General features: G+C 41.7%; 1 protein-coding gene across 2 annotated transcripts in view; it reads left to right on the forward strand.

Moving 5' to 3' along the window:
• The first annotated feature begins 7,845 nt into the window (after positions 1-7,845).
• med13a (mediator complex subunit 13a) overlaps positions 7,846-18,341 on the forward strand; it is a 92,310-nt gene continuing 81,814 nt past the window's right edge. The window contains exons 1-2 of one of the 2 annotated variants that reach the window (XM_058088326.1): positions 7,846-8,323; positions 8,410-8,512. In XM_058088326.1, the coding sequence (XP_057944309.1) occupies positions 8,447-8,512 (66 nt within the window). In that variant the 5' untranslated portion in view covers positions 7,846-8,323; positions 8,410-8,446. The remainder of the gene's footprint in view (positions 8,324-8,409; positions 8,513-18,341) is intronic. The other variant, XM_058088325.1, reaches the window with a different exon arrangement.

An 18,341-nucleotide genomic window follows, 5' to 3' on the forward strand; every position in this document is an offset into this window, starting at 1 on the left:
TTTGATTGGCACTGTTGGACGGGGTATTGATGTTATGCTGCGTTATTGTGAGCCTTGTTTGCATTGGGGGCACTGAGATGTGGATTCTGGTTACATTCCAGTTTTACTGTAAGAGTCGCTCGTTTATTTATTTATTTATTGACGGATTATGATCCCTCAAGGGGAAATTCAATTTATTCAACTTATTTTTGAGCCCTGACCCCGTGGTTCTTGCGGACTGGGCGGCAGTACAGCAGGGGCGCCCACAGCCCACAGGGGCGAGCTGCTTTTAAAATAACCGAGTCCCAAAGATCTACCTCCTTCTATAAACAGAGAGAATATAATGTATATCAGGGGTGTCAAACTCAATTTACTTGGGGGCCACTGGAGCTCAGGTCTGGGTGAGACTGGGCCGCATCAGGTTTTCCCAAAAAAAACAAAAAAACGCATTCATTAAAAACAAAAAAATTCAAAAAAACTTCGCTTTGGTTCCAATTTTCCACTGTTCTCAAATATCTTACTTTTTATTTTTCTACACAAAATAAGATGAAAAATAAATAAACAAATCAAGAATAAAGAAAATCAATCAATCAGTAATAAATAAATAAATATAATAATAATAATAAAAAAATGGCAAATAATAAAAACTTAAGAAACCACATATAGTTGGTGGGTAGACAAATTATTTTTTCCAGATTAAAATGAACAAAGCATTATTAGAGCCCTGTAGACATGACAAAACACGACTATACTCACATTTATACTCTTTTTATTTACAATATATTGCGCAACTGCAGGGTCTTGAGACACATGCTAACTCGCAAACTAGAGAGCTAGCGACCTAAACGGTAGCCTCCAAGTTATTTCCTTTAAACTTAAATAGCCAAAAAACTTACCACTTCCACACGGATAGGGAGGATAACTATTAACAGTTATTTAACCTTTAACATGAACATTAATCAAACGTAATAATTTTTTTCTGGGTACATGATACCATACAGCATCCATATCAAACTTGCTCAGGCCGCACTAACATTAAACTTTCATATCGAGGCGGGGGCCTCAAACTAGTGTTCTGCGGGCCACATTTGGCCCGCGGACCGCGTGTTTGAGACCCCTGCTGTATGTTAAATTTCAGAGGGGTGTGTCCCGTTCACTCTGGAACCCAGGGGTTGCCGACCCCTGGTCTAATGGCATACAGTATACATTTATATATATATAAACATACAGTAGCATAGCGGCTAGCCTACCTGTGGCGTTTTCAGTTGATAAGCTACGAGGCAGTCCCACGGCCCTCGCGGCCCACTGGTGCAAAACTCAAACTGTCTTGCGGCCCCATAGTTGGCCTTTGAGGCCCATGTTTGGGCCCCCGACCCTCAGGTTAAGAATCACTGCTCCTCCTTTGATGTATACTTCCGTGACGGCGCTGATGGTGGAATCACTTCCCACGGCGAGGACCGTAGGCTTGCAGCTGCATGGCGATCGGGTCTCCGGTCGATCAGCCGGAGGAGGAGGGGGGGGGGGGGGAGGGGGCACGGGCCCCCGGAGCCCCCTCCATCCCGCACAGCCCTCAATTAAACAATTAGGCGCACAGGCCTGCTCTAATTGGAAACATGGCCGGTCCTTCTTTACCAGGGGCTCCTTGACATCAACAGCCCTTAAGCTGCCCTTTCCCTGCCTCCCGGCGTGCCCTTGAGCTGAACTCCGACATCCCCATTGATCTCCGTCTCATTACACCCAACCACCAGTCCCCCCCCCGCCCAGCCGCCATCTTTTCTCCTTTGACAGACCTGAACAATGCAAATATTTGGTTTTACAAAAGAGAATTTAGTGTTGCATCTTAGTCCGCACTGCAGGCAATAAGTCAGACTTGGTTCCCAGGTTGGACTCCACCAGGACTGACCTTTGGCACCGATTCTGTTCATTACGTTTATGGACAGACGGCGCAGTTTCGAGGCGCAGTCATGGCATTGAGGGGATCCACTTTGATGGCTGCAGGATTTCTTGGCTTTCTGCCTTTTGCAGTTGATGTGGTCCTGCTGGCCCAAGATCTTCAACTCTCAAGTTTCAAACGAGAATCAGCCTCCAAGTCCGAATCCTTGGTTCTTTCCCGGAAAAGGGTGCAGTGCCGTCTCCTTGTCGGGGATGGGATCCTGCCCCAAGTGGAGAAGTCTAAGTACGACAAGGTCTCGTTCAGGAGTGACGGATGATTTGGTGCGGTGTCTTCACTGATGCGGACTCTGCATCAGTCCGTTGTGGTGTAGGGTCCTACCCTCACCCACGGTCATGAGGGTTGGTCGGGGTCGTAGGTCAGAGGAGCGACCAGAAGGACAAGATCACGGGCATCTGTTCAGGATGCCTCCCCGGTGTGGGGGTGTCAGGGGAAGACTCAGGACACGTCGGAGAGACTATGTCTCTCAACTGGTCTGGCCTGGCAATGCCTTGGGATCTGCCGGGAGGAACTGGACCAAGTAGCCGGGGAGACGGAAGTCTGAAGCCACTGCACCCACGACCCGACCTCGGATAAGCGGAAGAAGACGGATGGGAAAATTCAGACGCACTGAATAATTCCGAAGCAAGTTTTTCGGATGAGGTCAGTGGTTTGCTGATGACAAACCGCGGTGTCACAGAGGAATGCTGGGCATGCTGTTGCCCGTCACCCGGGTCGGACTCTTGACACCGGGCCAGTTTTACAGTTTTGCTGACTGCTGCTTTTGATGGAAGTCATTCCGACAATTATCTCATTTGTTCTCTCTCCGCTGTCGAGAAGCTCTACTCTCAGGCTTCTTCATCCCGGTGACAGGCAGGGGCGGCGGGGGGCGGGGGGTAGCGGCGGACATTTCATTAGCGCTCAGTTCATATTGAATGTATTAATTCTATGCTGGTTCTGCAGGGTGAAAGGCTGGGGGTTTTTTTTGCCCCTACGGACACATTTCCCTCCATCTACTCGGAATGGGTGGAAAATCATGAAAGTGGGATGAGGGAGCGAAGGAAGGGATGTGGTGAAAGAGAGGAAGAATAGCAACCACAGCTGAATGATGAAAATGATGAAAAGCTAACATTCATTCATTCATTTTCTACCGCTTTTCCTCACGACGGTCGCTGGAGCCTATCCCAGCCATCTTCGGGCGAGAAGCGGGATACACCCTTGACTGGTGGCCAGCCAATCACAGGGCACATACGTATAGACAAACAACCATTCACACTCACATTCATACCTATGGACAATTTGGAGTCGCTAATTAACCTAGCATGTTTTTGGAATGTGGGAGGAAACCGGAGTACCCGGAGAAAACCCACGCATGCAACATGCAAACTCCACACAGAGATACCCGAGGGTGGAATTGAACCCTGGTCTCCTAGCCTGTGAGGTCTGCGCGCTAACCACTCGACCGCCTTGCAGCCCTAACTCTCATTATGTCTACTATATTGGGGAATATGAGTGTAAAGTTGACTATAGGGGTGTTAGTTCATGTCTAGAGGGCTCTACTAATGTTCATTCATTCATTCATTTTCTACCACTTATCCTCACGAGTGTCATGGGGGTGCTGGAGCCTATCCCAGCCGTCTTCGGGCGAGAGGCGGGGTATACCCTGGACTGGTGGCCAGCCAATCACAGGGCACATATAGACAAACAACCATTCACACTCACATTCATACCTATGGACAATTTGGAGTCGCTAATTAACCTAGCATGTTTTTGGAATGTGGGAGGAAACCGGAGTACCCGAAGAAAACCCACGCATGCAACATGCAAACTCCACACAGAGATACCCGAGGGTGGAATTGAACCCTGGTCTCCTAGCTGTGAGGTCTGCGTGCTAACCACTCGATCGCCTTGCAGCCCTAACTCATTATGTCTACTATATTGGGGAATATGAGTGTAAAGTTGACTATAGGGGTGTTAGTTCATGTCTAGAGCGCTCTACTAATGTTCATTCATTCATTCATTCATTTTCTACCGCTTATCCTCACGAGGGTCACGAGGGGGTGCTGGAGCCTATCCCAGCTGTCTTCGGGCGAGAGGCGTAGTACTAGAAAGTATTTTGTCAGAAAGTATTTGGTACGTAATTTAGCAAATTGAGCAAATTCTACTTTTCTTGCACGATGTTGGTGTTTGTGTCTGACAAAATGGATCGAGGCGCTGTCATTTTAAACATCAACAACACATGTATGTGCATTATAGGGGATGTGGAGGGGGGGGGGGGTTATTTGAACAAAGAGTCTGGTATTATCCCCTTCTCATTTGCAGAGGCTAAGAGTGGGATATTGCCACTTAGCCTCAGTAAACACGAGTCATGCTGCTGAACTCTAGACCTCGGAGAGGTGTGCTCTTAACTGGCGGATGCCTCAGCTGTGTCTGCAAGTGAAAGGAAAACAGCTCTTATCCTCCGGGTGGTCAATTTTATTGATTGAGAGAAGGCTTTATAAATATGTCACATGATCTCCGTTATCTAAGTGGCTGTGTTTTTCACGGCGTATTGTGACTTGTGGATAGAAGATACACAGCTGACAGATTAGACCTGTCGGTAGAGGTTGTAAATCTCTTAGCGATAGATGAGTCCATTCGCAGTATTTGATGCATTTTAATACGATTCTACGGTTAGAGTTGGACCTTTATATATTCATTCATTTATTTTCTACTGTTTTTCCTCACGAGGGTCACGGGCGGTGCTGGAGCCTATCCCAGCTGTCTTCAGTGGCGAGAGGCGGGGTACACCCTGGACTGGTGGCCAGCCAATCACAGGGCACATATAGACAAACAACCATTCACACTCACATTCATACCTATGGACAATTTGGAGTCAAAAAAAATTGGAAGTCAAAAATTGTCAACCCATCGAAAATCTCAAGAGGTCAACAGTCTGACACACTGTGTCATCTTTCAAAGAACACATTATTAACAGCACTACATTCATCACACAGCAACTTAACACTCAAATGATTCATTCATACATTCATTCATTTTCTACCGCTTATCCTCACGAGAGTCGCGGGTGTGCTGGAGCCTATCCCTGCTGTCTTCGGTGGCGAGAGGCGGGGTACACCCTGGACTGGTGGCCAGCCAATCACAGGGCACATATAGACAAACAAGCATTCACACTCACATTCATACCTATGGACAATTTGGAGTCGCTAATTAACCTAGCATGTTTTTGGAATGTGGGAAGAAACCGGAGTACCCGAAGAAAACCCACGCATGCACGGGGAGAACATGCAAACTCCACACAGAGATGGCCGAGGGTGGAATTGAACCTTGGTCTCCTAGCTGTGAGGTCTATGCGCGCTAACCACTCAACCGCCGTGCAGCCTTAACTCTCATTGTGTCTACTATATTGGGGAATATGAGTGTAAAGTTGACTATAGGGGTGTTAGTTCATGTCTAGAGGGCTCTACTAATGTTCATTCATTCATTCATTTTCGACCGCTTATCCTCACGGGGGTGCTGGAGCCTATCCCAGCTGTCTTCAGGGGCGAGAGGCGGGGTCCACCCTGGACTGGTGGCCAGCCAATCACAGGGCACATATAGACAAACAACCATTCACACTCACATTCATACCTATGGACAATTTGGAGTCGCTAATTAACCTAGCGTGTTTTTGGAATCTGGGTAGGAAACCGGAGTACCCGGAGAAAACCCATGCATGCATGGGGAGAACATGCAAAATGAGGGTGGAATTGAACCCCGGTCTCCGAGCTGTGAGGTCTGTGCGCTAACCACTCGACCGCCGTGCAGCCGACCTTTATATAATGTTAAACGTTAATTCACACATCTTTTGGGGGGATAAATATCAATATTCCTTTTCTTTCCCAGGGTTAGTCACACAAGAGTGAGTCGAATGGCCCAAAAGAGTCGTTGTCAACTCCAAATTACATTTCATTCACACGTGTCCAATGTTACAGAGATGTGTCGCGATACGAGTCGCCACGAATGGCGGTCTATTGTACAAAAGATAACAAAAAGGTGGAGATAAGTGATAGAAAACCACGAGCGTTCACGATAGTAATCTGGTACACACATTAGTTTCTCGGGTCTCTTATGACAACTGCGCTCCTCGACTTCTCTATTTGGCTTAACATTCTTACTGAAGATCGTATCGCTCTACTATTGTTTTTCACATCAAGTGGAGCGAAGATAAAAGATGGCAGTCGCTGTAAGTGATTACCATTCATATTCTTGGTTGGGGAGATTTAAGCTCGGGGAAAGCCGCTCAACGCCTCAACCAGGATGAGATGAAACCACAAAGCTGATATTGTGAGGCCGCCGAGATTGCTCAATAGCAGCACAAAGTCGCCATTGTGCAGCACGCTCATGATGGCATTGTTTACAGTATGCGTTTAAGAGGCATCGTTCGTTCATGACATCATTTACATCTGGGGTCTCAAACTCAATTTACTTGGGGGGCCACTGGAGGTAGGGTCTGGGTGAGGCTGGGCCGCATCAGGTTTTACAAAAAAAAAAAACCCAAAAAACGCATTTATTAAAAACAAAAAAATTTAAAAAACTTCGCTTTGGTTCCAATTTTCTACAATAAAAGCTCTGATAAAACATTCCACTGTTCTCAAATATCTTACTTTTTATTTTTCTACACAAAATAAGATGAAAAATAAATAAACAAATCAAGAATAAAGAAAATCAATCAGTAATAAATAAATATAATAATAATAATAAAACGGCAAATAATAAAAACTTAAGAAACCACATATAGTTGGAGGGTAGACAAATTATTTTTTCATATTAAAATGAACAAAGCATTATTAGAGCCCTGTAGACATGACAGAACACGACTATAGTCACATTTATACTCTTTTTATTTACAACATATTGCGCAACTGCAGGGTCTTGAGACACATGCTAACTCGCAAACTAGAGAGCTAGCGACCTAAACGGTAGCCTCCAAGTTATTTCCTTTAAACTTAAAAAAGACAAAAACTTACCACTTCCACACGGATAGGGAGGATAACTATTAACAGTTATTTAACCTTTAACATGAACATTAATCAAACGTAATAATTTTTTCTGGGTACATGATACCATACAGCATCCATATCAAACTTGCGCGGGCCGCACTAACATTAAACTTTCATATCAAGGCAGGGGGCCTCAAACTAGTGTCCTGCGGGCCACATTTGGCCCACGGGCCGCGTGTTTGAAACCCCTGATTTAAACACAGATGAGTTATCTTGAGGGGAATCACAAGGTCCCGCTTGTAAACAAAATACTAAGTAATTCTAATTGACTTTACAGTTTATAAGTAAAAGAAGCATATATATTTGTATTTAATTTAATACACCGGGTAATGAACGACAGGCGGTTTGATAACAGATTTGGCATTTTAACTCCAAATGGTCATTTTCCATTGAATGTACAGTATATTATGAATCATTACATAACCGCACAGTTTGTCATCTTTCTAATTCCCCTCGTCAAAAGACTGAGCAATCGCAAAGTGCAACACCGCATGCGCTAGGTGGTGCACTGTGTAAGTGAGCAACTTTATTGGATGTGATATTTAGTATCAAAATCTGTTGCTCAGTAGCGCCACTTGCGCCGGTCTAGTGGCAACACATACCAGCCCTGTGTTGTTAAAGCACTCATGACCATGACACTGTCAGGTTACCCGTACTCGGAACGGAAATTCCTATTGAGGCTTTCAAAATAAAATATCTATCGACTCTTACATTTCCGAGAGACCTCCCCAAGTCACAAACACCTTAATGAAACCAGACAAGTTGGGTTAAATTGTTTAATATCGTTAAATGATATATTTTTGATAATTTACTTCAAAAGAATGAGGCGACACAAGATTCGAAAGCATGTTAACCGGAAGCTGGAGTACAATGTTCACGTCGGTGTGCCCGAACGTCAGAGAACTTGACAAATCTTTGACCACAAATGAGCCAATCGGCTGTGGAAGGCAGAGTTGTCCCTGTGGCCGCCATTAAAGAAAGGAATCCATGAATTCAAATGGAAACCAACAGGAACAGAGACAAGAAATCATGATCGAAATAATTGAAAGAGTTTAGGCCGATGCCATTTTTAGAGGCTTTTACGGGATGCACATCGCTTTTAGAATGGATTTTGCCGTGGAGGAGTAAGACGGAATATTTTTTTATTTTTTAAGCAGAGACCGTTTTAGGGGGAGGGGGGAGTTGCTTCTTTGCTCTCTTTTTCTTTTTTTTGTTTTATGAACATTTATCGCCTCCTGGAAATTGATTGAACTTGGGTGCTTTTGAGATGTCGACCTAAAGATCATCATAGCTTTTTTTTTTCATCCGCTTTTTATCCCGGCGGGGGAACTGCGGTGGGAAGGTTGTTAAATTAACTCTCCTTCAGCCAAATGTTAGAAAAAATTATTACTCGCTGATTAAGCTTCTCAAGAGAAAACAAACACAAATCTAAAATTGCCTTTTTTATTTCCCGGGAAGTGAAACGATGGAGAGTTGGACCTCGGAGTGAAGAAGGATGAGTTCTTGTTTTGTACCGAACGGGGCCAGCTTGGAGGATTGCCATTCCAATCTATTCTGTCTGGTAAGAGATTTAAAACTAAAGGAAAGCAGCCATTTTTAACTAGCTGAGCAGCGGCTAAGCTAACGTTAGCCTCGGAGGCATCACTTGATAGCAGCTTAGCTAGGGCTTACGGCCCGTCGGCTGACATCATTTCCCCCCACATCGTTTCAAAGATTTTCCCACTCGGGTAAACATGACAATATAACGTAACATTTTAGTAAACACCTGCTCTTTATCATGTGTCGAACTGTTAGCATCCGCTCTAGTAGTTTTCCCCCCTCATTCGCTTAACGTAATGCGTGTTGTGTTGTTATTTACCGTACTTCCTAAAGTAAACATGGCAACAAATTGTTTATGAGCATGGAAACGAATGGCGCCTCTTACACGGTAAAAGTGCCGCAAGTTTCGCTTTCTCCTCCTTTTCGCTTCGACATGTTTGTTGTTATGTACTACTCTGGTACACTTTTGAGTAAGTAACAAGTTGAAGTGAGAAACACTTAATAAAAATTTATTTATTATTTTTTTTTTGCACTGCCGAGGGAGTGCCTGTCAAACTCGCTGAGCTCATCGCTTTAAACCAGAAACCTGCAACATAGTTTTGTTTGTTGCCCACTCTATTAACTCCTGTAACGTTGCATTATGTTTGGTTAAGTGGCTTCATCTCCTCCAGATTCTTAATTCACACCAAACGGGACTCAAGAGGCCCCAGGCCGGTTATATAATCTTTGGCATGTATTTCTGGACAGTACAAACATCCAGTTTGCTTACACTTCTTTCGAATGCTAAACGCTACTGGGAGTTGTCTTTTTGGCATCCAATGTGTTTATCTGTCTCACTGTATCTCTCTTCCCCCCCACTCCTCATCTCTTGTTATAAGTTGTGGCAACGTGTTGTCAGTTGACATTAGCCTAAATAGCTGACTGGGGTGCTCATTGGCTGGAAAGTGCACGATTGAGGACAAATTGAAAGGTGCTGCTGTCTGGCCCGCATCATAACAATGATGTGTGTCTGTTCGTTTTTGCGTCTAATTGACTTCGGTTGCTGCCGCGAATGTGGTTGGATGCTGGTGTCTTTTTTTAGACAAATTACATGCGAAATAGCAGGGGTCTCAAACTCAATTTACCTGGCGGGCCACTGGAGCTTGGGTCTAGGCAAGGCTTGGGCCGCATCAGGTTTCCCCCCCCCAAAAAAAACACACATTTATTACAAACAGAAAAATATACAAACTTTTTCAGTGCTTTGGTTCCGATTTTCTACAATAAAAGCTCTGATAAAACATTCCACTGTTCTCAAATATCTTTCTTTTTATTTTTCTACACAAAATAAGATGAAAAATAAACAAATCAAGAATAAAGAAAATCAATCAATCAGTAATAAATAAATACAGTAATAATAATAAAACGGCAAATAATAAAAACTTAAGAAACCACATATAGTTGGTGGGTAGACAAATATTTTTTTTCAGATTAAAATTTATCAATTTACTTGGGGGCCACTGGAGCTCGGGTCTGGGTGAGGCTGGGCCGCATCAGGTTTTAAAAAAAAAAAACGCATTTATTAAAAACAAAAAAATTTAAAAAAAACTTTGCTTTGGTTCCAATTTTCTACAAGAAAAGCTCTGATAAAACATTCCACTGTTCTCAAATATCTTTCTTTTTATTTTTCTACACAAAATAAGATGAAAAATAAACAAATCAAGAATAAAGAAAATCAATCAATCAGTAATAAATAAATAAATACAATAATAATAATAAAACGGCAAATAATAAAAACTTAAGAAACCACATATTGTTGGTGGGTAGCCAAATTATTTTTTCAGATTAAAATTAACAAAGCATTATTAGAGCCCTGTAGACATGACAAAACTTTATACTTTTTTATTTACAACATTTTGAGACACATGCTAACTCGCAAACTAGAGAGCTAGCGACCTAAACGGTAGCCTCCAAGTTATTTCCTTTCAACTTAAATAGCCAAAAAACTTACCACTTCCACACGGATAGGGAGGATAACTATTAGCAGTTATTTAACCTTTAACATGAACATTAATCAAACGTAATAATTTTTTCTGGGTACATGATACCATACAGCATCCATATCAAACTTGCGCCGGCCACATTTGGCTCGCGGGCCGCGTGTTTGAGACCCCTGCTTTAAGGATTCCCCATGGGCAAGTAATTGTTTTAATTGTAGAGCCCTGATATATTACAATTTTGTCATGTCTGTACGATAACTTTTTTTAAATGTCAAATACAACTCAGGTATACAAGAACGCAAGGTACATTCATGTACATCGAGTCAATATTATGTGTATCAGTGTTTTTCAAACGCTCCAAAACCAGAAACGATCCATACCAAAAACACGCAAACGCCATGAAACAAGAAAATGCTGCAAACATTTGAGGGATTCCCGTCTTTATTTTGCATAATTTCTGCGTTTGCAGCATTTGGACACTGTTTGCCCCATTTCGCCCACCCGAATTTTACCACACCGCTTCTAAAATGTCCATAATTCCTAGTCTCTCTGTTCGACTCTGCCGGGGCGTGTGGCGTGCACTCAACTTTTATAATAGCAATGTTTATGACAGCACTTGAAGGCAGCGCTGGATACAGTGGGCAGGCGAGGTCCAGGCTGGTGGATGCCTGTCTGGCTGACATTTTCCTGTACGCTGAGACTAAGCATAACACCACTACTGTTATGACTCACTCACAGAACACACTCTGCTTTGTGGTTTTATGGTGAAAGAATGCATACACACATTGCGGTTGTTTTTCCCCTCCTTTTTAGCGAACACTTTTTTTTTAATAGGGCTGGATATAACGGTACTTGTTGCAAAGCGGTCTTGTTGTGATTAACTCGGCGTGTCAGCTGACTTTGCTGTTTGTAGAATGAGATAGATTGTGTGAAAGTAGTTGTTTGACCCGTCAGGAAGGAAGGAAGCACGACCTGCTTGTTGATCGCCGCGCTTTCATTAACAGTGAAACCTCTCAGGTTTGAACACGTCATGTTCTGGGATGATTTTTGCTCCACAGTCATAAAACGTCTAATAACTCTACGTGCAATGTTTTGAAGTAATATTTAAAAAGTGCAATAATGTGCCAACCACATGTAATTGACATATTATAAACATGTTAAAGTTTCACTTAAAACTCCCAAGTTGGAAAATAAACAAATAAAATAATATACAGTCGTTCATCAGTTGTAGTGGTTCCTTAGTTCCAGACCCAAAAGCCTTAGAGCGCAACTGCAGGGTCTTGAGACACATGCTAACTCGCAAACTAGAGAGCTAGCGACCTAAACGGTAGCCTCCAAGTTATTTCCTTTAAACTTAAAAAAAAGCCAAAAACTTACCACTTCCACACGGATAGGGAGGATAACTATTAACAGTTATTTAACCTTTAACATGAACATGAATCAAACGTAATAATTTTTTCTGGGTACATGATACCATACAGCATCCATATCAAACTTGCGCGGGCCGCACTAACATTAAACTTTCATATCAAGGCGGGTGGCCTCAAACTAGTGTCCGGCCCGCGGGCTGCGTGTTTGAGACCCCTGCCTTAGAGGATTCAGTGTTACTAAATCACATTTTTTTTGTAGTCCGAGCATAGAAAACCTATTTATGTGTCTTCAATTGTGGGGAGTCGGGGTAGCCGCTAGCGATTGAGCCAATTTCTTCGAAACTTAAAGAGCAGACATCTTACCACTTCCACCCGTCATGGGAGGATAACCTTATTTTCACTCTTATTATGTTATTTTCATGCCATGGCTGACTTCATGCAATTTTAAGGTACTATAATGCATCATTACTGCCGCCTAGCGACCAGAATAGGGCATATTACTTGTATTTCAATATGATTTGACTAACAGCCATCATTTATTAATTCATTCGTTTCTGATATAGCATGGGCGCAAAAATCGAACTGCAATATTTAAAGGTATGGACGATAATTACACTATTAAACACTGAAAAGAGCCACAACGAGGAGGCTGAAGGGCCGCAAGTTGTCTACCCCTAGTCCTGGCCCGAACCGATTAACTCAATTAATCGAAACAGCAAGCTTCAGATTAATCGGCTAAGAAAGTAATCTCCTGTTGCAGCCCTACTAACATGATGAGCTTGTTGCCACTTTAGAGACATGATGTTTGTTTTTTTCCACATCTGAATTCTCCTAAAGCTAAAATGCAAGCGAGCGCTGGTCTGTTTCATGTTTTGGGAAACAAGAGGAGACTAGAGCTTGGTAAAAAAAAAAAAAAAGAGGGGCAACCGTGACACAATTCGGGGCAGCCTCGCCTGTTGCTGGTGTCATCTCTAAACGCAGGAAGGCAGCTGTTCCCCCACTGAGCTTTGCAGCAAAGCGGCCACGGTGAAGGTGAGCAGCTGACACAATCCGGGGGTCGTAACCCTTAAAATATGTGCCACTTTTGGAAAACTCAATTCAGTGGATTTGGTGCTATATTCCTACCTTTTTAACCACGGTAGCAAAGGGGGGGTAGCTGGATTTTTACAAAACCAAACATAACATGTACACTAGGGTGCATAAAAAAAACAATTATTGAATTTTGATATTGCTGGGTACTAAAAGTGTTCCAATATATGTAGAAACAACACATACAAAATATTTTTTCCAATACATGATTGTTTAGGGGTGCCGCCATACATCTGTTTTTGTGGAATAAAGTGGGGAACAGTTCAATGGTCGCCATGGAGATTTGAGGTGATCTTTATGTTTTTGTTGGTATTTATACTCCTATTACATATTACTAGCAAATTTGTGGTTTTGTATTTGTAATTTGAATGATTTGTAGTCATATTTATAGGTATTTAGTGCCCATTGCTTCTACTGTAGCTAACATTAGCTAGCTACAGTTTGCTTATGACAGTTCGCTAATAGCTGAGCAAGCATAACATCAACAACAGTAATATAGAGTAGACAGTATTGCTGATGCCTCATTTATTGAGAGTGGTGATGTAGTCCTACATCAGGGGTCTCAAACTCAATTTACTTGGGGGGCCACTGGAGCTAGGGTCTGGGCGAGACTGGGCCGCATCAGGTTCCCCCCCCCCCCCCCCAAAAAAAAACGCGTTTATTAAAAACAGAAAATAAATGGTTTTGATTTTCTACAAGAAAAGCTCTGATAAAACATTCCACTGTTCTCAAATATCTTACTTTTTATTTTTCTACACAAAATAAGATGAAAAATAAACAAATCAAGAATAAAGAAAATCAGTCATAAATAAATAAATATAATAATAATAATAAAACGGCAAATAATAAACTTAAGAAACCACATATAGTTGGTGGGTAGACAAATGATTTTTTTCAGATTAAAATGAACAAAGCATTATTAGAGCTCTGTAGAAATGACAAAACACGACTATAGTCACATTTATACTCTTTTTATTTACAACATATTGCGCAACTGCAGGGTCTTGAGACACATGCTAACTCGCAAACTACAGCGCTAGCGACTTAAACGGTAGCCTTCAAGTTTTTTCCTTTAAACTTAAAAAAGCCAAAAACATACCACTTCCACACGGATAGGGAGGATAACTATTAACAGTTATTTAACCTTTAACATGAACATTATTCAAACGTAATAATTTTTTCTGGGTACATGATACCATACAGCATCCATATCAAACTTGCGCGGGCCGCACTAACATTAAACTTTCACATCAAGGCGGGGGCCTCAAACTAGTGTGCGGGCCGCATATTTGAGACCACTGTCCTACATAATCTGATATACATACACTTTAATGATGCTGCATAGAAGTTCATTGTACTCAACATTTCCAGGTCAACTTTTTGGCAATTGCACATTAGAAATTGCACAACGTTTATGTGTGAGGTGGCACCCCTAAATCGCAATGGATTTCCTCAAAACTTTGCAAAAGACATTTTTTATGTTCATTAGGGAAAAAAATGGAATATCAGCCAAATTTATATTATGAATTTAAAAATTTCCCATTCAAATTTGATGCACCCTAATGTACACATACGAAGACGTTTATGGGAAATCGCTGTGTAAAATCACGGTGCTGAAGATGATTGGAAACGACCTCATTTCCAGTCTTCTGTTGTCTTATTTGAGTGAACTTGCTTTGCGTAATACCTACCCAAATGAAAGTAGATTGAATCTTGAAGTACACGAGGCTGTGTGTGTGTGTGTGTGTATACTCGACAGGGATCCCGATGTTGCCTTATCCTTCAAAATCAGGCTCAGCAGGTTTAGCGTCATTTAAATGAAGCGTCCGTGCCGCTTTCAAGCTGCTCCCGTGTCCTCGTTTCACGTTCGTCTCAACATTCAAGCGCTCTTTTACACAGGGGTCGTGACCCTTAGTGTTCCAGCAACCCAGCACATTAAATAAGTCAGTAATTCAGGCTTAAAATGTCAAGGAACCGCAGTAGTACTTTGCAGCGTTCTATTTTTTTTTCTCCCTTACTACTAAACTACAACTCAGGACATGCTTCCTGTACAAGTTTATACAGAGGTAAAGGTTACTTAGAAACAGAAAGTGGCTTTTCATTAATATATTAATTAATATGCACATCGGCAATGTTAATGTATTCAAGTCCATACTTTGAGTTCCCACAGGATGTGGTCAGTAGTTTCATTTGCTTTACAAGTGAAATTGCGCTGCAGGGATAACAATAACAACAAACAACAATAACAATAACAATGTCACTGTTTTGTAGCAGAGTATCTGACATCCTGCGTTTAAAATCTCCAATATTGGCACTCCTATACAGTATTTACGTTAAAATCTGAAAAAGACTTTTGCAGCTGAGTGTAAAACTTGTCATGCCGAAGTTTCCCGCGTTGGCGCCACAGAACTGGGGAAGTTTAACACGACCAACATCGTCATGCATTTGTAGTAGCGTTACACGAGAAAACTTCCACGGGATAACAAGAAATCATCAGGTGTAACAAAAGATGACTCGTCCCTTTCGGCGGTGAGTGAATTGGGGTTTAAACGCTTAATCGACGAGCACCTCGAAACCTCGCTATATTATGCCTAGCTGCCACTTCATTGTCGATAAAACTATAGCCCGGATTCTTAACTTGTTCAATCCCTACCACTTTTCGAGCTCTGATAAAATTCACTGTTTTTCTGTTACTACCTCAATCATATTTATTTATTTAACAACTCATTACAATACACTCATATGTGACTTTAGTCATTATTTGCACTATGACCCATTTATCATTGCGCTAAAATTAATACAGTAAACCTTGGATATATCGGATTCAATTGTTCCCACTGATTTTGTCTGATATAAGCGAAATCCGTTATATGCGTATACCGGAAAATGTCCGTTTTACGCATATATATCGGATTTATATCCGGTATATGCGTAAATCGGATTTTATCCGTTATAAAAAGGCACTTCCTTGACTATGTTTCCAATGTACCTGGACGTGCAGGCAACGCTGCAAACGCTGCAAATGACGTCGTATAGCGGCCTGTCACAATTCGGCGAATCGGAGCGCCACGATGCGGCCATCCGATATATGCGAGGGAAATTTAATGGAAATGCATTGGAACGGGACTGGAGATTTTGTCCGAAATAGGTTATTAAAAATCCGATATATGCAATGAATTTTTATTGGAAATGCATTACAGAAAAATCGGTTCTTTTTTAATCTGTCCGTTGTGAGCGAATTTCCGATATATCCGAGTTTGATATATCTGAGGTTTACTGTACTTTTTTTTTTTTAACTTGACTACTGCACTGAAAGGAGAAGCTCTCCAATCTCGTTGTACATCATATATAATGACAATAAAGGCCATTCCATTCCTTAAAACTGTACCAAACATGAGCTCCTCTAACGTGCAGTTGCGTCATCACCTCTCACGCAAAAAAAAAAAACGTAAAAAACATCTTTGCAATGGGGCGGTTCGGTTGAAAAAAAACGTATAAATCGGACTTTGGTAGCGAATGAGTTAAATGGGTTTTTGTCTTTTCTCGTAGTAGTAGTAGGATTCTTTGTATCCGATACTTTGTGAGATAAGAACTAAAAGTATTTATGAGTCTTGCCATTCTTTTCCACCATTCCACACTGATTTGCCTTATCTGATCAATATCCGCATCGGCCGATATTCAAGACTGCAATATCGGTAATAGCAACAGCAAAAAGTATTAATTGGTAAATCACAGTACCAACAGGGCTTGGTAATAATCAGTGACATTTTTTGGGGTGTTTTCTGGCACCGTTTATGACCAGCTTCCACAGTGCTAGCCATTGTCCCCTCAGCCCTTTTGAAATAATAAGGAGCCCACATGTTTTTCTCTGTGTAGTACAGTGCAACATTTGTCACTTTCCAACGGGAAGAAGTAATCACTGCAGCTCTTTGCACAGCCACAGGCTCGGGTTCTTCTGGGGACAACTTTTGAATTCTTCACAGGCCTCGCTGTTCAATAGCTTATATTTCAGTGTTTTAGAAAGGAGACAACTGTGTTGGGTTATATACAGACTTCAGTGCCACGTTGGATTTGATTCTGACTTGTATGTAATGCAAGTAGGTCATAATTAGGCACTTCAACCATCACATATTTTTGCCGGATGATGATTGTCCTACAAATCTTTGCCGATAAAACAGTATTATTGTCAACATTCTTAGACAATGTGAGCAATCAACTCGAAATTTCCCAATATTGTAATTGGAATGCCAAGACCTTTTTAGATTAAATTAAGCAACTTGATGAAAAAATACTTTCAATTGATTTAACTAAGATTGCACGTAAATAAGAATCACAGTCAATCGCAATACAGTAAACCTCGGATATATCGGACTCGGATATATCGGAAATTCGCTCACAACGGACAGATAAAAAAGAACCAATTTTTCTGTAATGCATTTCCAATAAAAATTCATTGCATATATCGGATTTTTTATAACGGATTTTGCCTATTTCGGACAAAATCTCCAGTCCCGTTCCAATGCATTTCCATTAAATTTCCCTCGCATATATCGGATGGCCGCATCGTGGCGCTCCGATTCGCCGAATCGTGACAGGCCGCTATACGACGTCATTTGCAGCGTTTGCAGCGTTGCCTGCGCGTCCAGGTACATTGGAAACATAGTCAAGGAAGAGCCTTTTTATAACGGATAAAATCCGATTTACGCATACTATACCGGATATAAATCCGATATATGCATAAAACGGACATTTTCCGGTATACGCATATAACGGATTTCGCTTATATCGGACAAAACCAGTGGGAACAATTGAATACGATATATCCGAGGTTTACTGTATTTCAGATTTGAAATTGGTGTCACTATGTTATTGTCTGAATAGTGACAAAAGAAAACGCAGAATTAACCCGGATTTAGTTTGAAGTTATGGGTAATCTGTCTGAAATTTACATTATTTTGTTTGGTTTCCAGACGAGGAAAACAAATGCACATGTCAATATACCGAGGTCGGGAAAAAATGATGAAGCTCATATTTATTATCGTGCGGTTAATTGATTTTATTGATTTAACGTAATGTGTGAACATTTTTCAAAGTCAACGGGGCGACGTAACATAGCTAAGATCTGCTTCTGATTTTTGTCTTGTTAGCTACCGCATACAATGCTAGCAAGGAAGGACGTTGGACCCGCGTGTGGCATATTGTACGTAAATTGGAGAATGCACGCAAAACCCGACGCAAAATTGTGGCGGAAATTTTCAAGGTTAACCATAAAACATGCTAACCGGGTTGCCACTGTCTCAAAATTTTGCCTATTAATTGAGGACCAAAACGAGGCACCAGAATTTTTGGTCCGGTTACTACCGTTTACTTTGTTACCAGTGGCATTATGCTAGAAGATTTTGTTACACATCACGAG

Source organism: Doryrhamphus excisus, chromosome 11 (genome assembly GCF_030265055.1).
Source record: "Doryrhamphus excisus isolate RoL2022-K1 chromosome 11, RoL_Dexc_1.0, whole genome shotgun sequence".
In the NCBI taxonomy this organism is placed as follows: Eukaryota; Metazoa; Chordata; class Actinopteri; order Syngnathiformes; family Syngnathidae; genus Doryrhamphus; species Doryrhamphus excisus.